The sequence below is a fragment of the Toxorhynchites rutilus genome, chromosome 1 (genome assembly GCF_029784135.1).
Source record: "Toxorhynchites rutilus septentrionalis strain SRP chromosome 1, ASM2978413v1, whole genome shotgun sequence".
Taxonomy (NCBI): domain Eukaryota; kingdom Metazoa; phylum Arthropoda; class Insecta; order Diptera; family Culicidae; genus Toxorhynchites; species Toxorhynchites rutilus.
In genome coordinates, this window is record NC_073744.1 from 36,561,987 (window position 1) to 36,584,925 (window position 22,939).

At 38.4% G+C, this 22,939-nt stretch overlaps 1 protein-coding gene across 2 annotated transcripts in view; it reads right to left on the bottom strand.

The window, feature by feature from the left end:
- Nucleotides 1–9,188: 9,188 nt before the first annotated feature.
- Nucleotides 9,189–22,939, bottom strand: part of LOC129776156 (protein Skeletor, isoforms B/C) — a 76,345-nt gene continuing 62,594 nt past the window's right edge. The window contains exons 5-11 of one of the 2 annotated variants that reach the window (XM_055781615.1): nucleotides 13,772–14,191; nucleotides 13,680–13,700; nucleotides 13,253–13,607; nucleotides 12,716–13,196; nucleotides 12,523–12,653; nucleotides 12,285–12,454; nucleotides 9,189–12,226 (exon numbers count right to left, since the gene is read on the bottom strand). In XM_055781615.1, the coding sequence (XP_055637590.1) occupies nucleotides 12,056–12,226; nucleotides 12,285–12,454; nucleotides 12,523–12,653; nucleotides 12,716–13,196; nucleotides 13,253–13,607; nucleotides 13,680–13,700; nucleotides 13,772–14,191 (1,749 nt within the window). In that variant the 3' untranslated portion in view covers nucleotides 9,189–12,055. The remainder of the gene's footprint in view (nucleotides 12,227–12,284; nucleotides 12,455–12,522; nucleotides 12,654–12,715; nucleotides 13,197–13,252; nucleotides 13,608–13,679; nucleotides 13,701–13,771; nucleotides 14,192–22,939) is intronic. The other variant, XM_055781625.1, reaches the window with a different exon arrangement.

Genomic DNA, 22,939 nt, shown 5'->3' on the forward strand with positions numbered 1-22,939 from the left:
AGATCGCTTCAATTTATTATCTCTTCGGTTCTTCATTCGGTGTAAGGTTATGAACCCATTGGTGATCGGAAATTTTGAGCAGCTGATCGGGCTAAATTTTCATTCTGGATTCATGAGCTCATATCATGAATTCATCTCCATGCAGGTTGATCCTTCTTCGTATATTCCCAACCGTGTTTTTCTGACTACATCAATTCCTCTGTACATTTTGATCTGTTCATGAAGGAGAAAATCCATGGAATTCCAGATTATCATCGATCGGTCGGGGATCGTTCCTACGATCTTCAATGCAAAGTATGGGCGTATCAATTGTGATAATATGTACTTTACTGATGGGTCCTCTATGAATGAGTCCACAGGATTTGGAGTGTTCAACGAATTTTTTAGCACCTCCCACAGTCTTCAGAATCCTTGCTCAGTGTATTTTGCTGAATTGGCAGCAATACACTGGGCGCTGAACAGCGTCGCCTCACGACCTGTTGAACACTATTACATTGTAACGGATAGTCTTAGCTCTGTCGAAGCTATCCGTTCAGTGAGGCCGGAAAAGCACTCGCCGTACTTCCTTGAGAGAATACGTGAAATTTTGAGTGCTTTAACCAGACGCTGTTATGTCATTACCCTTGTCTGGGTCCCTTCACATTGCTCAATTCCGGGGTAATGAGAGGGCTGACTCATTGGCAAAGGTAGGTGCAATTGAAGGCGATATTTATCAGCGTCAAATCGCCTTCAATGAATTTTATTCTTTAGTCCGTAAAAATACCATCGCTAACTGGCAACGTAAGTGGAACGAAAATGAATTGGGTCGGTGGCTTCACTCGATTATCCCTAAGGTTAGCCTCAAACCATGGTTCAAAAGTCTGGACTTGAGTCGGGACTTTATTCGCACCTTCTCTCGACTCATGTCCAATCACTGTTCGTTAGACGCGTTACTCTTTCGTTTTAATCTTGCCGATGGCAATATCTGTGCTTGTGGCCAAGGTTACCACGACATCGAACACGTTGTTTGGTCGTGCGAGGTGTATCTTGTTGCCAGATCGAATTTAGAAAACTCTCTTCGGGCCAGAGGAAGACAGCCCAATGTGCCGGTGAGAGATGTGTTGGCTCGGTTAGACCCTTGATTACATGTCCCAAATATATGTCTTCCTAAAAGTTATCGATCTTCGTGTGTGATTGTCCTTATATCCTTATATTCTCCTTTTCCTTTCCCTTCGCGAGAAAGCAAATCCCTTCTTACTAACAATAGAATAAGGTGAAATGTAAATACGTATTAGATATAAGATAGGCTTAAGAATTGAGTATGATGAATGTGAGTGCGAATGTGAGTGTGAACATTGTCAACATATCCTTATATCCCTTCCTTTTCCTGAAAAAAATGTCACCCTTCTAAACTCGAGCAAACCGCGAGTAATCGGTTCTCTATTCATTAACACTAGAATTAATGAAAAATGTTTATATATACTTGTAACAATACAGATAGGAGTTTGGCTCCTTTAAACTTATGTAACTGAGCCTGTAAAAATAAACGATTTAATAAAAAAAAAAAAATCAATTAAAAAAAATAACGATTGCGTTGAAGTTGTATTAATAAAACCAATTCATTCCTAGTGTTTCATCTGCTTCGAATCTATGGCGAAATTGAGAATGAGCGTGTAATTATAAATTTGGGCTCTCAATAAACGAAAGAGATAGACAGCACCACTTCGCAAACAAGAGTGAGTGAAACACGTCCTGTACTGACTGAAGATCAGAATGTGAGAATGAGAAAAATAAGAGATTCCCATTATCCATATATGCCGCTGGTTCAATTGAACGATTGTTCTCTTGAGTATTGTTGAAGGAATAAGTCGTAAAGGATGTGGGCTGCGATGGAAAGAAGGAGATACGACACTTAGTTGAGATTTCTATACCGAAAACACGCCTTGAATGTATTCTGGAGTGGCAAGCTCTAGAATACGACAGTGCAAGTCGGAAGAAATTTCTTTTGCGAAAAATCCCCCGGCCAGAACGGGAATCGAACCCGAACCCCCGGCATGATAATGTGGGACGCTAAACACTCGACCACGGGAGCATCAAACTTTTCACCAACTCAAGAGCCTCAAGCGAACTGAGACTATCCGAGAAAATGAAGTAATGGTCTGCGGGCTTGTTGGAGATCATACCCAATGCGTAGTCGATTGTTGTCAGCTCAGCAACATAAACGGAACAAAGTTCCTGCAGCCCATCGGTGGAGTATCTTTTCATCCAATTGACTTCTTGGTACTTTCGATGAAAAATCTGGGGAATGTAAATTAGTCGAAGCTGACCTGGAATCCCAAGAGTTGCTTGTTTCATCGAAAAATCGTATTCAATTGAGGAACTCCTGATGGTGAAGTGTGCACGGTCTGGAGTAAACAATGGAAAACAAATATCTGATGAAATATAGTGGTGATAAATTCTCATTTAGCGAGATTGCATATTTAGACGAAGATTTTTTTCAAAGTTTTTAATCACAAGTGTGTTCGTTACTCCGTATTTCACCAGTATTCTGGGAGCTCATGTTATGCATTGAGTGCATTCAGCCGAGAGCTATACGTAGACAATGATATTGAATTCATTCCAATATTAGAGTGTGACTTTTAACTGCTGAGAAAAAGCAGAAAGAACCATACTCCAGAATAGAAAGAATAGTTGTTTTATAAAGCGTTATGAGAACTCCGGATGAGCTCCCCACCACGTGCTGCAAATCGAATGGAGAAAGTTGACCCTCTTTTGACATTTTTGCTTCAAAATTGTAATGTGAGTATTCTAAGTGCATTTTGAATCAAACCAGACACCAAAGTACTTGAAGGTCAATGATTGGGTAATGCTTCTTTCAAAAGGCTCAAGTTGCAATTGAGATGGGAACCGCTTTCGAGTAAACACTACCAGTTCAGTTTACTGTGGCGAGCAGTCATCCGAAAAACACTTACACATGTCCACGCGATGTGAAAATTCCATGTTTTTGTTTGAACTCGGACATTATTTGTGTTGGATGTCTATCCCAAAACCGAACAGTGATACACAAACATAAACATGTGTAAACAAACACGATGTTTATTATTCAAAAACATCATGTACAAACATATCACCCGATGTCGCAGTATTCATTGCTTTCGTTTCGTTTTTATTCATGCACGGAAAGAAATTATTCATCCTAAAACATTTCTTCGTAGAATACATTTTCACAGAAACGAACATGAAATTTAGTTCGCATTACAAAAATTGCATGAACTAATAAGCTATGAGTTCATGTACATTTTGCAAGTCTGATTAAATAACCTTTGTTTTCGTGCAAAGAAGACATTCTCTGAATAGAAAGAAGCTTTCTATGAGAATTTTTTTCGAGTGCATGCTGCCAATTGAAGTCTGGAGAACCGACTGCACATCGTACGACGTCGTACAAATGATGGCCAAATAAATAAATAAATAGCCAAATATTAGTTATAGATGCATGTTTTCAGGAATGTTTACAGTCTTGATATTTTTATGAAAGTTTTATTAGGGCGGTCCAAGTTAGGGCGTTCAAAAAACCAATTTCGAAAAATTCATTTTGCAGTGTAATGTTTCTGAAAAATTTCTGCATCAAACGCATAAAATCAGTTGAGTTGAAACCAATTGCCACCTGCAAAATTATTATGGAAAAATCTGTACCATATTCATAATTAGCTTTTGCGATGACGATTTGTGAAAGAATTACAATCAACTCACCTTTAATCTATGTTCTATATCTCGATACTCTATATATTTATATCATTATAAATGGGTGTTGGAGGAAAGATTAGCTTCAATGACAGGTATACTGCGCATAGAGACATATCAGTCGCCGTACCAAGCCATTAATTTATCGATGTTATCACAAACTGAATGAAGGAAAAAAATAAAAGCTACACTTACACTACACTACATATGCTTTGTGTATGCGATTGCTTTATCTTTTCTTCTCCTCTTCTTCGCTCGTTTTATAGCTCGGGTCTCGTTCGTCGCGAACAAGCAATATAAGCCATTTGTAAACATTTAAAGATCCAGTCAAAATTGTTACTCCCGTAGTCGAGTGGTTAGCATTACGCTTAACATGTCACTGCTGAATAATTCTGGTACTTTATATTCGATTAAAATTATAGAAATATTGTAATCAAAATTTGTTGTGGGTAACTAAACATCTCCGCCACGTTCTATTCAATTTTAGTACTTGTTAAAATAGCTAAAAATAGCGAATGTTACATGAATTCAATATATAAATTGATGCGTGCACTAAATAATGATATCAGTTGTGAAGAACTCTGATATCAATCGACGTTTATTTTGTTCAGAACAGATAAAATAGTTTATTTTATTTGCCCAAAATTTTAGACGAAGGACCCATTGTCATGATAGGAAAGCATTTTTTCTATGTCAACATACCAACATACCACGTGTTGAGTGGTGGTGATGTGGTGTTCGATTCGCTTCTTCTACTCTACGCACTGCCGGTACTTGGGGTGAAAATACAAGAGAAACTGAACACCATGTTCGAACATCATGTGAAACATTAGGATTAAACATCGTATGTCCAAACTTACTACGAATACAAACATGTCACATTTTCAAACATAGGTACGAAAAAATCATGTTTGTATTCAAACACAAAACTGCGAACAGCAGCGTGGACATTTTTATCCCGGACGCAGTGTTTCTTGTGAAACATGGAAGACTGGCGGCGAGAATTCGATCCCTTATTTCTTTGTCCAAGAAGACAAGTTATCTAGGGAATTTTGCAATGGTCTTTGCAAGTTTTCGGCATGTGAACCTCTGACGGAAACCACATAATCATCTGCAAGCTGTCTTAGCGTGCATTATTCTGCCAAACAACGTTCAATATCTTTCACATAAAAATTATATAGATTAAAGTTTAATTATAAAGGCTGAGACATGAGCCTTGGGGATAGACCCATATAACTTGTCAGTTGTCCGAGGGTGAAGTTCGTTTGCTTTTCTGACAACGAATTGTACAAGAAGTTATTCAAAATTCCAAGAAGTCCACATCTGTTCAGATTGTCTGACAGAATATCTATGGAATCCGAATCTAAAGGCTGATTTAGACGATGCCAGTCAGCGCTCTAGTTGAAGTATCCAGTGAACAGAGAACAGACACTCTGTTCAAGTTACTTGTACCAGTGTCGAACAAGTAATTGGCCTCTAACTTGAACAGAGTGTCTGTTCTCTATTCACTGGATACTTCAACTAGAGCGCTGACTGGCATCGTCTAAATCAGCCTTAAAGCTCCCTTAATATCCAGGAATACTGAAGCCAGTTGCTCCTTGTGCGCAAAGGCCAGTTGAACATCTGTAGAAGGCAACGCTAGGCAATCGTTTGTTCCTTTGTTCTTGCGAAACCCAAATTGAGAAATCTCGCGTAACTTTTGAAAAGGTCCAATGTAACATTTTCGTCAACTCGAGAAAAACGAAGTTGAAGACCCGAACATTATTCCGCGTATTGTCTTAAAAGTTATCGATCTTTATCGCTCCTCTCACCACTAGCGATCAAGAATAACTCTCCAAAACCAATCGTAGCTGTCATTCCGTAATTTGAGTTTGAAGTTGAAGCCAATGAGCGAAAAATGTTACATTGGTCGTTTTGATGTATCATATGTACATGCAGTCAAAGCATTTGCGTGGCAGTTTGGCCGATGTTGTGTTGAATTTAAATTACGTCGTTCTTATGTTTGTTGTGAGTGCCGTGATCAATCATTGTTCGACCATCATACTTTTGTATTTGGGCGATTGGTACAAATTTGGTACAATCTGCTACAATCTGTTTAATCGGATATGTCAGCATAAAATGGTGAATTGGATATCTGATAGTTGATTACGTAATTGTGTGCATAGATGTTAACCCATAGATACCCTCTATCATCGGGTGTTGACATAAAGACGAAAAAGTTCGATTTTTTTTTGTAGAATTGAGAAGATCGCGATCCTATGAGTCAATCGTATGTTGTTAATTCGTTTAATAGTAAGGATATTTTCCTGTTATCTTCTCAGGTAATTCATGATGCCGCGTGTTGTATATCTAAAAATTAGAAAGCTCGCGACCTGATGAATTACGAAATATATCTTTAGTTAATTTCATAGCAGAGATATTTCTCAGTTACTTTCTAAGGGCTTATTTATGCGTTGTCGGTTGCTCGGTGCTAGTTGAACGTCAAACGGGCAAATCAAATGTCAAATTTCTTTTAGTAGCCGAGTGATTGACAGCCTACGAGTGGCCCTTGAGATAAACCATGGATAGCCTCTGTAGAATATATAGATTTCTCTCGGTTATATTCTCAGGTTTCCCAAAGATGACGCGGAGAGTTATGTCGATGAAAGGTTGCCTAGAGATAATTCGTAGAGTTATTTTAATGAAAAGTACGTACGATAAATAATAGGAAACAAAGATTTCTCTCGCTTAACTACTCAGGTTTCCCAGGGATAGCTCTCCGGCGTCGCGATTGGATTTGGATGAAGAGTACACGCGATAAATAATAAAATATATAGTCGGTCTAATTCATATTACAGGGTTTCCTTTTCAGGATACCTAAATACAATTTCTGCCGCGTGTCGTAACACAAGGTTCTAGGGTTTTCGATTCGTCGAGTGGTCGATAGTTCGCCTTTACATAATCACATCACTTACCACAGTGAATCCTGATTTTTACCTCTCCCTACCAACAACTATCCCTTCCTTGATAAACGCTAGGGAACCACGCTATAGAGGCGACCCTTCTGGCCTTCGGGTGGCGAATATCATACTAACATTCCTTACCTTCCCCTGGTGACTGTAAGGACGTGGCCGGCGTCGTTATTGACCATTTAAAGCTCGAATCACCGAAAATTGCAGAACGAGAATGATTTGCTAGTCCCAAGCGTCATTCTGTGTGTTCTTTGTGCAATTTGGTTGGTTCAGGTCAATCACGGAGAGCAACTACGAATTGTACAGTCTACCCAAGCTCAAGCTCAAGCTCAAGCTTGTTCTTGCGAAACCCAGATTGTGTGCTTGATAGCAAATTATTTGTCTCGATCCATTGATCGAGTCTTCGAAGGATCATTTTCTCCAACAATTTTCTAATGCATGAGAGCATAGTAATCGAACGGTACGAGTTATGGTCAGGGTGAAGGGTAGTTCGGTGGAAGAAGAGCTATAGAAAATTCCAACATTGAGAATGGTCTGTCCAGAGGTCCATCGCTCGGAGACGTTTATCGAAGAATATGTTGGGCTGGAACAGAGTCTGGACAGATCTTTTAATGCGAAATCCAATATCCATAGGTTGGCGTATTCTTCACTCTCGTTGGTAGATGATTGTTTCAGCTGTACTTCAAGCTTTGAATATTCCTCGAAGTGTGTGGATGTTCCATGTCTATGAAAAGCTTTGAAAACATCAGATTTTTTCAAATACAATTTTGTACAGTATAGATTAGCACATGTTCTGTTATTTTTAAGCTAATTTAATGTAATATCGGAATGCCAAAAAATGTGGTAAAAATTAATTTTGGGTGTACCATCCATGGGAAAGAACCAGTGGCGGAACTCATCTTCGTCGAACGCCGTTGTTAGATTGAATTCCTCGAGTCGCTATCCTTATAGTAAAATTTGAAATGATGACAGCTTTTCTTCGCTTTGCTTCGATCTGCCAGCAATGAAAGTCGTCAAAGGTACCAATACCGTGTAGCAAATATATCAATAGTTGGTAGGGATGTGTATCGCATCTGACATTCATTTTAACACGGTTGGTAAGGCGTCGTACACAACTAACGTAACGCTAAAAGTCCGGATTTTGGACCCCCCCCCTACGTAACGCAATTTCCTATCTCTAATACACAGTAAGTAACGCAACCTCGATCTCCCTCCCCCCCTTCTCGCGTTGCGTAATTTGTGCACGACGCCTAATATGTACAGAAAATATGTACATTTTACTATTGTTTGCACTTTGCAGTTCATTCGCCTCTAGATCGAACCTACGAAAAGTGTATTTCACCCACGTGCATACGTGGAATTGTTTTTTTCATATTCCAATTACGGAAATGTTCTTATGAATGAATTCTGACAGATTCTAGGTGTTATTTCCAGAACAAAACGACGTTAAATTTTTATATGTGATATTCTCGGATGAAAAACGGCACCCTTACAGTTTGATCGTGTCAATAAATTTATTTCCAATTATACCTTCTGCTTTCTTACAATGAGTGTGGGTGTGTTTTTTGCGACCAACTTTTCCAGCTCACAAAATAAAGAATTCTCGATCGTTCCTATTTGGGTACGGTTAGTCATACAGGTTGTGCAATTATTCGTTTAGGTGCAAGGTTAGTTTTCATTTTCGTAGTTATTTTAAAGAATGTTTCCGATAGGACTGTATGCAGGGTTATGGTGGATTAAATCAAACAGTTTTTCATTGTTGTCTGAACATCAAATTGTTTTCTCTGTGTTTTAGAACATAACGGATGTATAGACTCGAACTTTTCTTTTAGTCGGTTGTGATAGAAGCGATTAATAGCGTTAGTTGCTAGGATGATAGATGGCGATTCAAATGATAGACTGTTTCCATATAAGTGTGTTGTTAGTTAGGTTTAAAGTCTTTTTTAATGATTTTCTGTTCACTATAGTATATATCCTACAATACCCATCATTCGCAATATATTGTACAAGTTTGTCGTCTAAAATAATCACATTGTAATGTATGTGCTTTTAAAAAAGACTCTCGCAAGCAAGCACTTTTCGTGCTTATTATCGTACAAGTATTATTGTCTTCTGGTTCCGATGCTATTGTTTATGTCATGCGATCGTGCTTCCATGTTTATGCTTCATAGCTTAATAATTGGTTCTATTCAATCCATCGGTCGAGGATTTGTTTTTTCTCGTACTTCTCCGTAGACCTGTATAGTATGTGTGATATTTTTACATATCCAATACTGAACAAGAAGTTAAACCGATGATCAAACACATTTTTTTTTCGTTCCCAATGAACAACTCTCGGCTCTAGGTAATCACCACCATCACAAGCTTAATTGTTTATTTCCTTCCTTTTCGTATCATAATCTGTTTCAAATCGTTTATCGAAATTTGAATGGTTGCATAAACTTGTAGCATTTTTATTGTTTGTTTCGCCTTATAATACATTATACATCTCGAATAAGGTTGCTCCGTCTAGGGTAGTTTGTAGAATGTTACTTATTGTCAATAATTGACACTTATTGTCTGAATTAGCGTTTTTATCTCGATACTTTTCCTCTTTTTTTTCAAGTGCATCACGTTTTGTGGGTGTTTTTTAAATTTTTGTTGTTGAATCTAGAGAATTGTGAAATTTCGAATTGTATACTCCAAACACTATAAGAGATTCCAGATTCCAATTGTGATAAATATAAAAGCATTTTGTTTATGGTTAATTGACGATCAAGCTTGGTTAAACTAAACAGATACAAACTGAACCGATTGTATGGCTAGGCAGCGCTCGAAAGTTTGGAGTAAAAATTTCTGAAATACAGAGCTATTTGCATTCGGAGATATTATTTAGGTTGAAGTAGAACACCCACAAAACGTTTCATGGGTTATAGTCTTCCTCCGTCGGACTCATGATGTTAAACCTCAATTTACAGTTAACCCTGTGCTATTCCTATTTCAGCTTGATGGATTCGACGAATATCCAACAGTCATTTTTTCCAGAATCAGTTAATTCGTAACGATATCATGTTCCTGAAAACATGGTAGATATTTTCACGAATCCAGGAAACTAAATTGAATGTGATTCCCTTAAGACCGATTCAGATTATCCCACTTCTGATGAACATCCAATGCGAACGTTACCTTCTCATCTAAACAATCGACAAAAAAGAAAAACAAATTAAGTACTTACAGCATTTCCAAAAACCAAAACATGCCGGAACAAGAACCTTTCCGTTTTTCTTTGGATTGTTCCTTCACGGTGGACATCGAAAGTAGTATATTCTAAACGGGTCCTCCTTCTCATTTTTCCACGCAATCATTTCGGCTATTGATAGCTTCGAAGGACTCAGAGGCATCCTCGGATTCAGCAGTATTTACAAACTAGTGTTTTTATTTGGCTTTACCAATTTTGACGACTATCTTTTTCCATTCTGTTTTTGCTTTGTTATATTTTGAAGATAGAAGAATTATTTGTTTTGTTCTGTTAGTGTAAAATTGAATAAATTGCATTACGCCAGCCTATTTTTGAGTTTCGTTTATGAAATTTACAGGTTTGTTCTCTTTTTATACTTTTTTATTTTTGCACTTATGGCAAACAACTTTCAGATGCATACACTTAGATTTTACATGAGTGGAACTATTTGTTAATTGTGTTCGTCGATAGTTTGAATTCTTTCATGTTTGAACCAATCCGATTTTTCAATCAATTATAACAGCTAGAAAATACGGTAACAAGATATTTTTTTTTGTTTGTAATTTGTTTTCATATTCAACGAAAGCTTACTTCATATCAATAATAGTTGGTGAAACAAACCATAATAAAAAGTTAAACTAGAGATATCTACAAGTTGGGCGCTTAGTTGTTACATTTCTTAGTCTATCTAAGTTGTGTGTGTGTGAAATTCCAAAAACACTTAAATTTGAAACATTGTATCTTTATTGTCGTCACACCTTTTCCTTCGTTAATTATTGTCGTAAAAATTCTAATGATGTTTCGTTTCTCAGTGCTGCTTAGGTAGTAATTGTTTATATCTACTATCCGGAATGGTATTATTTTAAATTGTTTCAATAAATCATTTCATCTTTTCATACTTTAGGTTTGTTTTGAATTGATTTCATTGTTATTGTCTCATTTTCTGACTTGCATTATTTTGCTTATTTGTATTAGTTTTTAATTATTGTCTTCGTGTTTACTAGCAATGTTCTCGCTCTCAGTGAACCCATGCAGCAATTATTTCATTTCGAAATTGCTCTTTCCATGTATGTTTCATGAATATATGAATGATTGAACTCAGGCGGAAAAAAAGTATCCTTTGTTTTTGAGCTGTGTGTTACTCCATTATTGTCTCGTGTATAATAAAAACAATAGCGTGTATAAAAATAAACAGACAGTAACCATTCGATGTTTCTTCGAAAGTACCTCCAGACAAAGCGGTACTTTGTCAAGTCTTTTGATTTGTTTGTAAATTTTATTCTTTGTATATTTTTGATCAAACGCATAACTGTCGCCATCTTTCGTCCACGATTTGCAGGGAACTTGTTTTAATAAGGTTATGATAAATTGTGTGATTTGATTTCAATACTGGGATATAGTAATAACTACTATTATTAACCTAGCGTTTAGTCTCAAGCATACCGCAAAACGCAATCCTTTTTTCGTTACTTTTCTCCAAAATTTTCGCTACGTAACATGCAGCTGGCTTTGCCTAGCAATAATCTGTTCTCGATCACTCTCCATCCACGTTGCGTTCCGTCCGCTAAATTCATCTGCTCACTCATACGAAAGATATGTTTTTCAAGCGATACCGCATGGTTGTTTTATATACTCTTTGCTTTAATTTTCAATTCAGTATACCTCCCTTAGGACACACGCCGGTCCCCGATGGTTTGGAGTCTTTCGATACACCGAAATATTTTTTTGACAGCAGTGTTGGAATAATAATTTATTTTGTTGGCTTACAGTGGACGGATATAGATTTGAATCCGCTGCATCAAAAAATCTATTCGATTGGTTCGTTTGCGTTGGAAATGTTCGATAGCAATTTTAAACCAACCAAATAAATATCAATCCTGGTGCGCTGATATTCATTGATTATTTGCTCAGTACTTGTGTTACTATCAATAAAAGAAACTAAAATCAGAGCTACGGAAAGTTTTAATAATAAGAACGATAGATCGCACCGCAAGAATCTAAACCATCGCCAATCGCGTTTCCCCGCAGGAACATAACCGAGTGTATTTGAGCTAAACTTTGTGCTAATTGCTTACAAACGCGCCGGGCTTAGTATTTGAAACAAATGCAAGCGTTTGGGTTGCGCTTAACTTTTGGAACAAAAAGCAACAAATTCCAGAAGTTACTATCAGAATGTCGGACACCGCCCGGTCGCTAGCAGGCTAATACACAGAGCTATTCCCAGCAGAAGTATACTTTGTGAGCTTACAGCGAACAAACCATGCGATCCGTTGATCTTGTCCGTCATGCCCGGGTTCACAACGTGGATCTTCCAGCCTAGGTTTCGGTGGGTGTAGCACTGCAGTGAATTCGAATGTTTCAACATTTTTTCCAACTCAATGCTGTAACCAAATTACCTGATAATACACCAGATCCGGTGTCTCATCGACTACCGTCCAGTTGAGGAAAGCCGGCTGCCCATCCGGATCGTCACAGGACAAATATAGTGTCTTTTTGTACTCCTCGAAAGTCTCGGTCTCCTCTGACTTGTCTACGGTTTTGTGCTTCCACTCACAGTATCTACCCGCTGTTTTTGAGAACAGAAGAAAACACAATCGGCCATTTTGCATCTCACAATGCATTCATTATACTCACCAGCGGTTGGAATTGGGTAATTGTCCTTATCAAACTCTACACCGGCAAAGGTGGTCTCGCGTCTCCTTTGCGCATCCGTTAGTTGACCGTAACCTCCCTCACTCGAATCGGTAATGTAAAATGGATGGTATCTGCAAGAAAAACCATTCACTCATTTTATCGCTACCACTTCCTCCCACAATCGTTCACTCACTTAGCTGGTTGGGTAGAGTCATCTCCACCCTCGACCACAAACGTATACGTCTGACCACGTTCCACGTACACCTCGGGGATCAACATATCGTTCAGGTACCACGCGATGCCCCACGATGGGTGTCCGGTGATTGGCGTATAGCCGCGTCTTCCTCCGGTTGGACCAATTTTTGCACTAATTGTCTTCTCCCCGATAATGGTTCGCGTAGGCCACGGTTCTGGACCTCCTACCTCTCTAATGCTGTCCAACGCGTCGGTACAGGTGTGATCGTTCTTGGACGAAAAGTTAATCTGGGTGTCGTCCAGGGTTACGTCTTGAGGCGAGTGTGCGTTGGCTTCGTCCTGTGAGTTCAGTGGTCCGATGGCGGCAATCACCGAAATTTGGCGGTTTGTTGGATAAGCCTGATCGTTCACTGCTTCGTTCGTTTGCAGCAGGCGGCGGTACTTGATGCGGGTTACTCCGTGGCTGCGGTCGCCGGAAACTGAAAGGAAACTGTAGTTCTTCTTCCATCCGTTCTAATCGATTCTGGTAACTTACTCAATTCGACGTCGTTTTTTCCTCCTATCCGTTCATCTGGACAGACGCCTTGTCGACCATCACATTGAGCCAATGCCGACATGTAGTAATCCTCGGCCCGGAATCGTCGCTGTTTACGATCGTAGAACGCCACCACCACATCAGCTCCCACCATCTGAGGGTGTCCATTGCGTCCGGATATACCGAACGCCATGTACTGGTCCTCACGTATCCGCCCTACCAGTTCGATCTCAACGTATTCTCCGACCACTTCCCACATCACATTCAGCTTGCCTCGTAGTATTTCCTTACAGTTTACGTTCTTCGGCTTCGGGGTGGTCATGTGTGCCACCAGCGTCGGTGTCGTGGATGTTGTCTGTAAAGATTAGTAAACATGAAGCATTCAAAATTGGAGCTCTGACTTATAACCAAATAAACTTGAGCTTACCGGTTTATACCACCAAGGCGGCTTGGAAGTTACAATTCAAATGTTACGTGTGTCCTAATTACAACACCCCTTATCTCTAGAACTCTACTTACCGCAATTTTTGTCTGCCCAAGCGCTGGCGGTATGTCCAGATCCTTCGGGATATAAACGTGGCCAAAGTTGTGCCGATACTCGACACACCACACCGACAGCCAGTCGATGTCGTACATGGTCAGATTGCCAGGCAGCTGGATCTCGATGTCCTCGCCCTGGTAGCCCCGCAGCGGATCTAACGAGCCGATCTCGTTAGGAACTTTAATACCCATAATGTTCGGCATGGAACCGTTGCCCACCCAGAAGTAGGCATCCGGTCCGGCCCCGTCGTAGTGCAGGTTTGGGATGTAGAATGTTTTCGCGTCCAGGATGCTGATGTTACTGGAGCGAAGTCCGTGGGCGAGCCGTTTGAACTCAGGCAGAACGCGGGGCTTCGGGACGTCCAGGTTGGGTGGGATGAAGATGTCGCCGAAGTCAACCTGGAAAACGATGATGGACAACATGATTGGTGGGCTCAAAACATAATGTTAATGTCAATAATAATTTCTGTTCCTGATGGTTTGTGTACCAATCGAATCGGAAATTCGAAAAGATTTGTTTGATATACTATACAGGATGCGTGCAGTAATTTTGCACTCAATCTCAAATAGCTGTATATCGGCCCTGTGTAGTACGATTACAACAAATTTGGCAGCAATGAATAGCCAATGCTTCTAGGTATCCGTAAACAAATAACAGCTGTCAACGAAACAAATATGGCGGATAACAGGATATTCATTGTTCTGTAGTCAATTTTCTTCGTTCTGGAATGAGTGTACACGATATAATTCAACTCGTAAACGTGTCGAAAGGACAGTATAAGGTAAATGATTTTGGTTTGTCCAGTCGAAAATATGATCATGGTTTGTCCACTTCTTTGAATGCTCTAGTTCAGCGCACCTGTGTCAAATTAGGTATTCGAATAATTCAAAACATATAAATAATATTGTCTCCTTCATGATTTACAGTAGTTTTATAGTATACTACCTGACCCAGCAAACTTCGTCCCGCTCAAAATTTGTTTTTTAGTATCAATACCTTCAAACATTTACGTTTTCTTACTAAGCGCAAATTCATGGGTCCAATCGCAGATCTGTTTATTGATAGGCCTTCTAATCGACCCCGTTGAATTTACCTTTTACTATAAAATTCCTAGTACTTCTACCAAAACCTCCTTTCCCCTCAGAGAGAGGGGAGGAGTGTCTATTTACCATATAAACGTTTCGTGCCCCCTAGAACCTTTACATGCCAAATTTGACTCCATTTGCTTGATTAGTTTCCGAGTTATACCGAAATTTGTGTTTCATTTGTATGGGAGCCCCCTTTAGAAAGGGAGGAGAAGTGTCGATTCACCACAGAAACGGTTCATGCCCCGTAAAACCTCCACATGGCAAATATGGCTCAATTTGCTTGGTTAATTCTCGAGTTATGCAGAAATTTGTGTTTCATTTGTATGGGAGTCCCTCTTTAGGGGGGGGGGGGGGGGGTGGTGGTTTTGGATTGTCGAACCACCATAGAAACGTTTATCGATCCCTAAAACCTCTATAAACCCCCCCCCTCTTCAGAGAGGTGAAAGAAGTGTCCAACCACCGTAAAAACATTTATTGCACAACAAAACCTCCATATGCCTAACTTGGTGTCATTTGCTTGATTAATTCACGAGTAATGCAGAAATTCGTGTTTCATTTGTATGGCAGCCCCCCTAAGAGAGGGGGAGGATTATCTAACCACCTTAGAATCTTTTTTTGCACCCTAAAACCTTCACATGCCAAATTTCGTTTCATTTGTTTGATTAATTCTCGAGTAATGCAGAAACTTGTGTTTCATTTGTATGGCAGCCTTCCTTTAGAGAGCGCGTTTTTCTCGAAACCATGTTTTTTTGTTGGTATCGATATCTCAGGAATTGATCGATCGATTTAGCCATTTTGGATTTTTTTCGAATTTTCAAAAAACCCCTATGTAACGCTTTAGGTGTTGTCCTGAAGTTTCAAAATATTCTTAGGAATTCGTTCTGCGACACGCCATTGCTTCAAAACTGATACCACCATCAAGGTACCGATTATTTGTTCACTCAAAAAATGGATGAAAAACATCTTCAAATATACCTTAAATAATAACCAAAATACCCGAACACTTAATTTTTCTCATGTTTGATCATTTTATTGCACTAGTAATTGTACAGAAGTAGAGCTTAAAACAACAAGAAACCGAAATTTGATTCTTATCCGTTCAATTCAAAAACATTTTTATTCAATAATTGTTGATGTTTTTAATCAAATAGGCACCAAAGTAGGAAACTTAAAAGCTTATTGAACTAATTTCGTAAAAACATCAACCAAATAGTGCTTGTGCATAAAGTTCAGATTTGTTTTCTGCATCAAATGCCTTAAGCGTCTGAAATATGATTCAGAACGGTAATTAATGCATTTCGATGACCTCAATTCTGATCATGAGTTGTCCGATTCACATTCAAAGAAGGCCTGGGAAACAGTAAAACCGCATATGCTCCTAAGCTAATGCTAAAAAAACGCAGAAATGGCCTGCGGGAAATGTTCCAGAGTTCAGGGAGAATCAAGTTTGGCCGCCTAGCAGTCCCAATATCAATCCATTGGATTATTTTGAGTGGGACGTCGTTGAAAGGGACACTAATATAAAGCCCCTCACACAACATTTGGGCCGCTAAAGTTATTAATCGTGAAGGTAATGACGTTACTAAATCACGACATGGTAAAACGAGCTTGCAGCAGTTTTCGGAAGCGTCTTACAACGGTCAGCGACTATGAAGGTGAATTTTTAGAAAAATATCCTTTAAAAATGCTTGATTGTTTGAAAGAAAATGATTTTTTTTATCTCGGCTCATCATTACTGAAAGAGGACATGGGCACTATTATTTCATTAATAACGATTGACAACTGCCAGTAATGTTATGGCTAGAAAGAAGTTTGTGTATTGAGAATTCAAAAAATCATTAGCAATTATTTCAATTATTTCTAATAAACAAAACTGGAGGGTTTATCGGATGATGCACAGTTTTGTTGACCTCTGGACGGTTGAACTCGAAAGTTCTCAGTGAAAATTCCTTTGGAAACTAGTTCTGAAAAAAAAAACGAAATCACTTGATGAAACGTAGAAAAGTAGTGAGACATAAACACATGATGACCTAAAAAAATTCGCTGAACTAAACTAAACGCTTTAATAAAGGTAGCTCATCGCTAGGTGCATTGCAAGCCACTCGTTCGATTAGCAACGTGATAATCAAATGGGAGGCATACAAAGGACCCAACTGGAGCATTATGCAAAAATAATGAAAAGCTTGAATAGGAAAGTTATTTATACAAAAGTTGCAATTTTATTGCAACAAGGATAGAAAAATAAAAAAATAGACAGTTTGAGGAATCTACCCAAAAAATTGTCTCTAGCGATTGACCAAAGTTTGGAAAGACAAAACTATAACATAATACATAGCTGGTATTCCCCAAGGGAGTATATTAGCCCCGATGTTGTACAAACTATACACTTCGGATGATGAACTTTCGCTAGGTGATGAAACGTTGTTCGCAGATGACTCGACAATAAGATCTTTTTGCAAAAAAGGCGGCGTGGTTTTTATTGTTGTAAGTACTGCCTGTCCCTTTCCACAGCTTTTTCTTATGTTTCTGGCAGTACACGGATTACTCGTCCGAAAAACTGCTAGCAATCCACGAATCTACTGAAATCTTCTCGCAGGAATGAAGAGCTGCTCAGTCAGCCCATGCGTCAACGGTTATTTTTTTAAGAATCCTGACTGCACGGCGCAATATTTATAGACTCAAAACAATATGTTTAGTGGAATCAATCCCAAACATGCAATAGTTTTACGATCAGATAGTGTGGTACGGATAAACCCAATTCTATTATATTTTATCTAAAAATTTCCCACATAAACAAAGTTTTAATTCAACTGGTACCAGAAGGAGCTCCCAAAATTTTTCATTTCCATTCATCTTCTTTTTGCCGACAGCTGCCGTTTCATTCCGCGTCACCATATTCGAACTGAAAAAAACTCATTATTTGCGCAAGCACATGAACAGCTTCCATCTGGGAGTGACACTATTTCCACATAAATATATTTTAATTTGCTTTCACTGCGCCCGGCTCGGAATGGCAGACACACTAAATTAGGGGGAAAATCCGTGTTCGAGTGGCATAACTCTGCGGCTGACATTCATTGAGTTTTTCCGCCCTCTCTGCCACCAATGGAACCTTCCGTCGCATACCATTGCAGGATAATTGACTGGATAGGAATTTAATTGTGAAATTCACCCGGAGACTCTGATCCGATATTTGTGTTTCGTTGCGAATCATTTCTCGAGGAAAATTCCTCCCGCTGACTGTTCTGGTTGGTGAATGAATACGAAAAAGTTTAAAATCTACACAAAGAAAAATGCTCCGCTGACTTGCGAACAACGTGGAATTAGTAATTTGCTGTGCAAAGATGGTCTTCAAATTTCTACCATGCAAAAACGCTGGTCGCATGATGTATTTCTTTCCCACGGTGGATACCGTCATGTGGGGATACTTTCAATACCCTTTTCTAGTTCTTGGCGAAAGATTAAGGTTTCTATTTCTGTACTAGGGTGTTTACAGAGGTTTGAAAACGAGGGCGTTACGTTTGAGGTGTAAGGATTAGAGCGTGATTACCTTTGAAAGTCGGCTGAAAGAAGTGGTATGATAATCACTTCCTTAGAGAGATAAATGATGTACGAGAGAAGTTTTTTTTTATTAAATCGTTTATTTTTACAGGCTCAGTTACATAAGTTTAAAGGAGCCAAACTCCTATCTGTATAGTTACAAGTATATATAAACATTTTTCATTAATTCTAATGTTAATGAAGTAGAGAACCGATTACTCGCGGTTTGCTCGAGTTTAGAAGGGTGACATTTTTTTTTCAGGAAAAGGATGGGATATAAGGATATGTTGACAATGTTCACTCTCACATTCGCACTCACATTCATCATACTCAATTCTTAAGCCTTATATATCTTATTAGATATATCTTATATCTAATATGTATTTACATTTCACCTTATTCTATTGTTAGTAAGAAGGGATTTGATTTCTCGTGAAGGAAAAGGAAAAGGAGAATATAAGGATATAAGGACAATCACACACGAAGATCGATAGCTTTTAGGAAGACATATATTTGGGACATGTAATCAAGGTCTAACCGAGCCAACACATCTCTCACCGGCACATTGGGCTGCCTTCCTCTAGCCCGAAGAGAGTTTTCTAAATTCGATCTGGCAACAAAATACTCCTCGCACGACCAAACAACGTGTTCGATGTCGTGGTAACCTTGGCCACAAGCACAGATATTGCCATCGGCAATATTAATACGAAAGAGTAGCGCGTCTAACGAACAGTGATTGGACATGAGTCGAGAGAAGGTGCGAATAAAGTCCCGACTCAAGTCCAGACTTTTGAACCATGGTTTGAGGCTAACCTTAGAGATAATCGAGTGAAGCCACCGACCCAATTCATCTTCGTTCCACTTACGTTGCCAGTTAGCGATGGTATTTTTACGGACTAAAGAATAAAATTCATTGAAAGCGATTTGACGCTGATAAATATCGACTTCAAATGCACCTACCTTTGCCAATGAGTCAGCCCTCTCATTACCCGGAATTGAGCAATGTGAAGGGACCCAGACAAAGGTAATGACATAACAGCGTCTGGTTAAAGCATTCAAAATTTCTCGTATTCTCTCAAGGAAATACGGCGAGTGCATTTCCGGCCTCACTGAACGGAGAGAAGTTACTGATCAAAAACTTGTTTCAACAGCTCACAAATTACTTTGTAAGCAAATTAATTACACTTCTTTATCGCATGAACCAATAAAACAATTTTTATAATTGAACTACTTTAAAAGAAATGAAATCGTTTTAAAAATGTGCTAAACAGCATTTATTTCAAACGACCGCCATTTTGAGATAAAGAAACAAATCATGAAATAATGGTACGAAAATATTCTTTATTTACCCATTTAGAGCCCAAAAAACGTCAGCAGTTCGTGATTCTACACTAGAGTATCCCCTTAATATGGAATTTTTCGAAGCTGATTATAGAAGATGACAAGAACAAAATCCCGCATCAGGGCCACCAAAAAATTCTACTGAAGGGTTAGCTATTAAAATTCGTTCCTTCCTCGCATAATAACGGTAGTCATAAATAGTCTAATTGAATGCAATCGTGTCTAGGAAACTACACCCTATTACTTTTTTACTTCTAGATGCTAAAAATGCCACGGTATTTTTAAATATACAGAACGTTGATGTGATAAATGATTTTAAAGCAAAATACACATTACATACGAAAGAATTTTGTTGCTCATACTGCGATTGGAAACTGCTTGTTTGTACTTCTCGTACTTCACCAAAAACAAAAACAAAAATCGGACATGACAGAAGAAATTAACATTTTGGATTATTATCACAGAAATATGAATGGACTAAGTAAATTCAAGTATTTGCAACCAATATACTATTCATAAAAAAATGGGTGGATTATATCTATGATATAACCGCGAAATTGACGTGGGACTACCGTTGGCTTAGAAATTTTTTGTTTGTATTGATTAAATTATTGATTGAATGGAACAATTTTAAAGTTCAGTTGAATTCAACATATTTGCTGTGTAAGTAAGAAATATGAACAAACGCCATGTAATGTAAGGGACCTTGGTTTTGATGGCTGTGTTAGGGAACACACTTCGGTGGGAACAAAAGTTCCTCCATCTTGCATGTAATGCAAAGGGGATTCCCCCAGGCGCATTGATTTTGAAATTGGGGAAACCGTAAATCGGACAAGTTGAACCGAGGCAGTTAGGGCGTTTAGATAACGCTTGACATTTCACAGTTATTCAATTGTTTATCTCATGCAAAATAACAAAAAAGGTGTTTGCATTTGCACAATGAATGCAAATGCAAACACCTTTCCGATCTATTAAAAAATGTTCGAGTTATAAGCATTCGAAATCATTATTTTTTTCCTGCATGTTCTGTGTTTAGGTTTTCGTTTCACCCTCATATACTCCGGTTAGACGTAGTCCCACGTCAACACAGGAAGCACAACTGAACGGATAGCGTTAGCATAGCAATAGCATCAACAAACACACAACAGAGCCCCCAACTTGAATGTTATTAATTCGGAATCTTTATCGCTGAATGCTCAAAGATACTACACCCAAAATTGATTTTTAACTCTTGTTTTGTCATCCCGATGTGTTACATTAAATAAGACACAACATGACATAAGATTAATACGAGCGAGCGAACCAAAAGACAAATAAGCTTTCCGCATACTTTGCCACATGCACGGCCCAGACTGAGATATATATTGTTCTCCTTCATGCGCTCCTTTTTTACTCTTAGAAAACACTTTCCAACTTCATTTTATAATCAGGTGCAATATTATCACGCATTTGCTGAACAGCATCATTAGCCATGTGGATAGCGTGGTCGTGTAAAACAGCCTTGCGTTCTAGCCGGCCTTGGTTCGATCCCCGTTGTCGTCGTTTGGACTTTTTTTTTGGTGCAGATGAAAAAAGAAAAGAGAAAGAGATGTCTGGTTTCATACATACAAACATTTTAAAGCGTTGGGGGACAGATGACATTATTTGCCCATTTGACGCTTCAAGGCACGAAATGGCATGTTTTCTGTCGAAAATGAAATGCTTTCTGACAACGCTAGTTTGGGTGTAACCCTGCTCACAACAATAATCGATATAGCATCCGAATCGGCTGTATGAAATCGTAGTATTCTTAAAATCCTCACAAATGAAGTCCCCATTATTGTCGCGCACTTTCTTTGATAGATTGTCTCTCAATTTTTCTCGGTTTGCAGTTTTGTTTGGGTGATTATTCGCCTCTCGATAGTTTGTACCATTTTTATGCCTAAAAGCCTGAAGCATTTTGAGACTGTTCGGGCATAACCAATATGACTGAGAATGGCATACCGATCACTGCAACTACACCCAAACTAGCGTTGGCAGAAACCTTTCGTCTTCGGCAGAAAAAATGCTTTTTCGTATGCTTTTTTTATGCAAATAAAAGCACCTCTTTCAAAAGCTTTAACATGTTTGTATGCATGGGAGCAGACATCCCTTTCTCTCAGACTGAACGTAAGCTTGAGATTGAATCCTAAAAACAATCCAAACGATGTCAACGGGGATCGAACCAAGCCCGGCTGGAATGCAAGGCTGTTCTTCACGACCACGCTATCCACATAGCTACTAGTAACATTCTGGTAACTGGTAAGAAAATGAAGTTTTTTTTATTAATTCGTTTATTTTTACAGGCCCAGTTACATAAGTTTAAAGGAGCCGAGTTCTTAAATATATTTTTTAAAAAATTATATATATATAAACAATTTGCTTAAATCTATGGTTAGTAATGTGGGAAACCGATTACTTGCGGTGGACTCGAGTTTAGAAGGGTGACATATTTTTTTCAGAGGAAGGATGGGATATAAGGAAATTGTTGCAATCAAACACAATTCAAAATTCTTAAATCTATTCGTATGTCTATAGTGTATATACATTTCAACTCATTTTACTGTTTATAGCAAGAGGACTAATTGCAAAATGAAGTTGGAAAGTGTTTTTTAAGAGTAAAAAGGAGAGCATAAACGTGGAATTATATCGGTCTGGGCCGTGCATGTGGTAAAGTATGCGAAAAGCTTTAGTGCGTGCTTATTTGCAATGGACGGATTTCATGCTAACTCGTCTTAGGAGTTGACAGCACCATCTCAGATAGTAGTGAAACGTTGTGGGTGTAAAAACATGGGTCATTTAAGCAGCTTTACATATTTGAAATATTCGAAAAAGAATTAGACAACTTTTCGAAAAAGCCCAATTTTTTTTCTTAATTTTTTACAAAAATTTAGAACTTAAAAACTATGATACCTACAAAATTTTTGTCAAAGGATGCAATGTAGGAAATTATTTAAATTTTTACAAAAAAATATCAATTTTTTTTTCGGGGGAAAAAATTTCGCTGAAAAAAAAGTTATTAAAAAAATTAAAATTAATTTATATGTATATGAATAGCCCTTACAATTTCCAACAAGTCGTCCATACATCGGAAGATGGGCACTTTTACAGAGAAAAAGTTTTTGTAACAACAACCTTTTCATGATTTCTTCGAAAAAA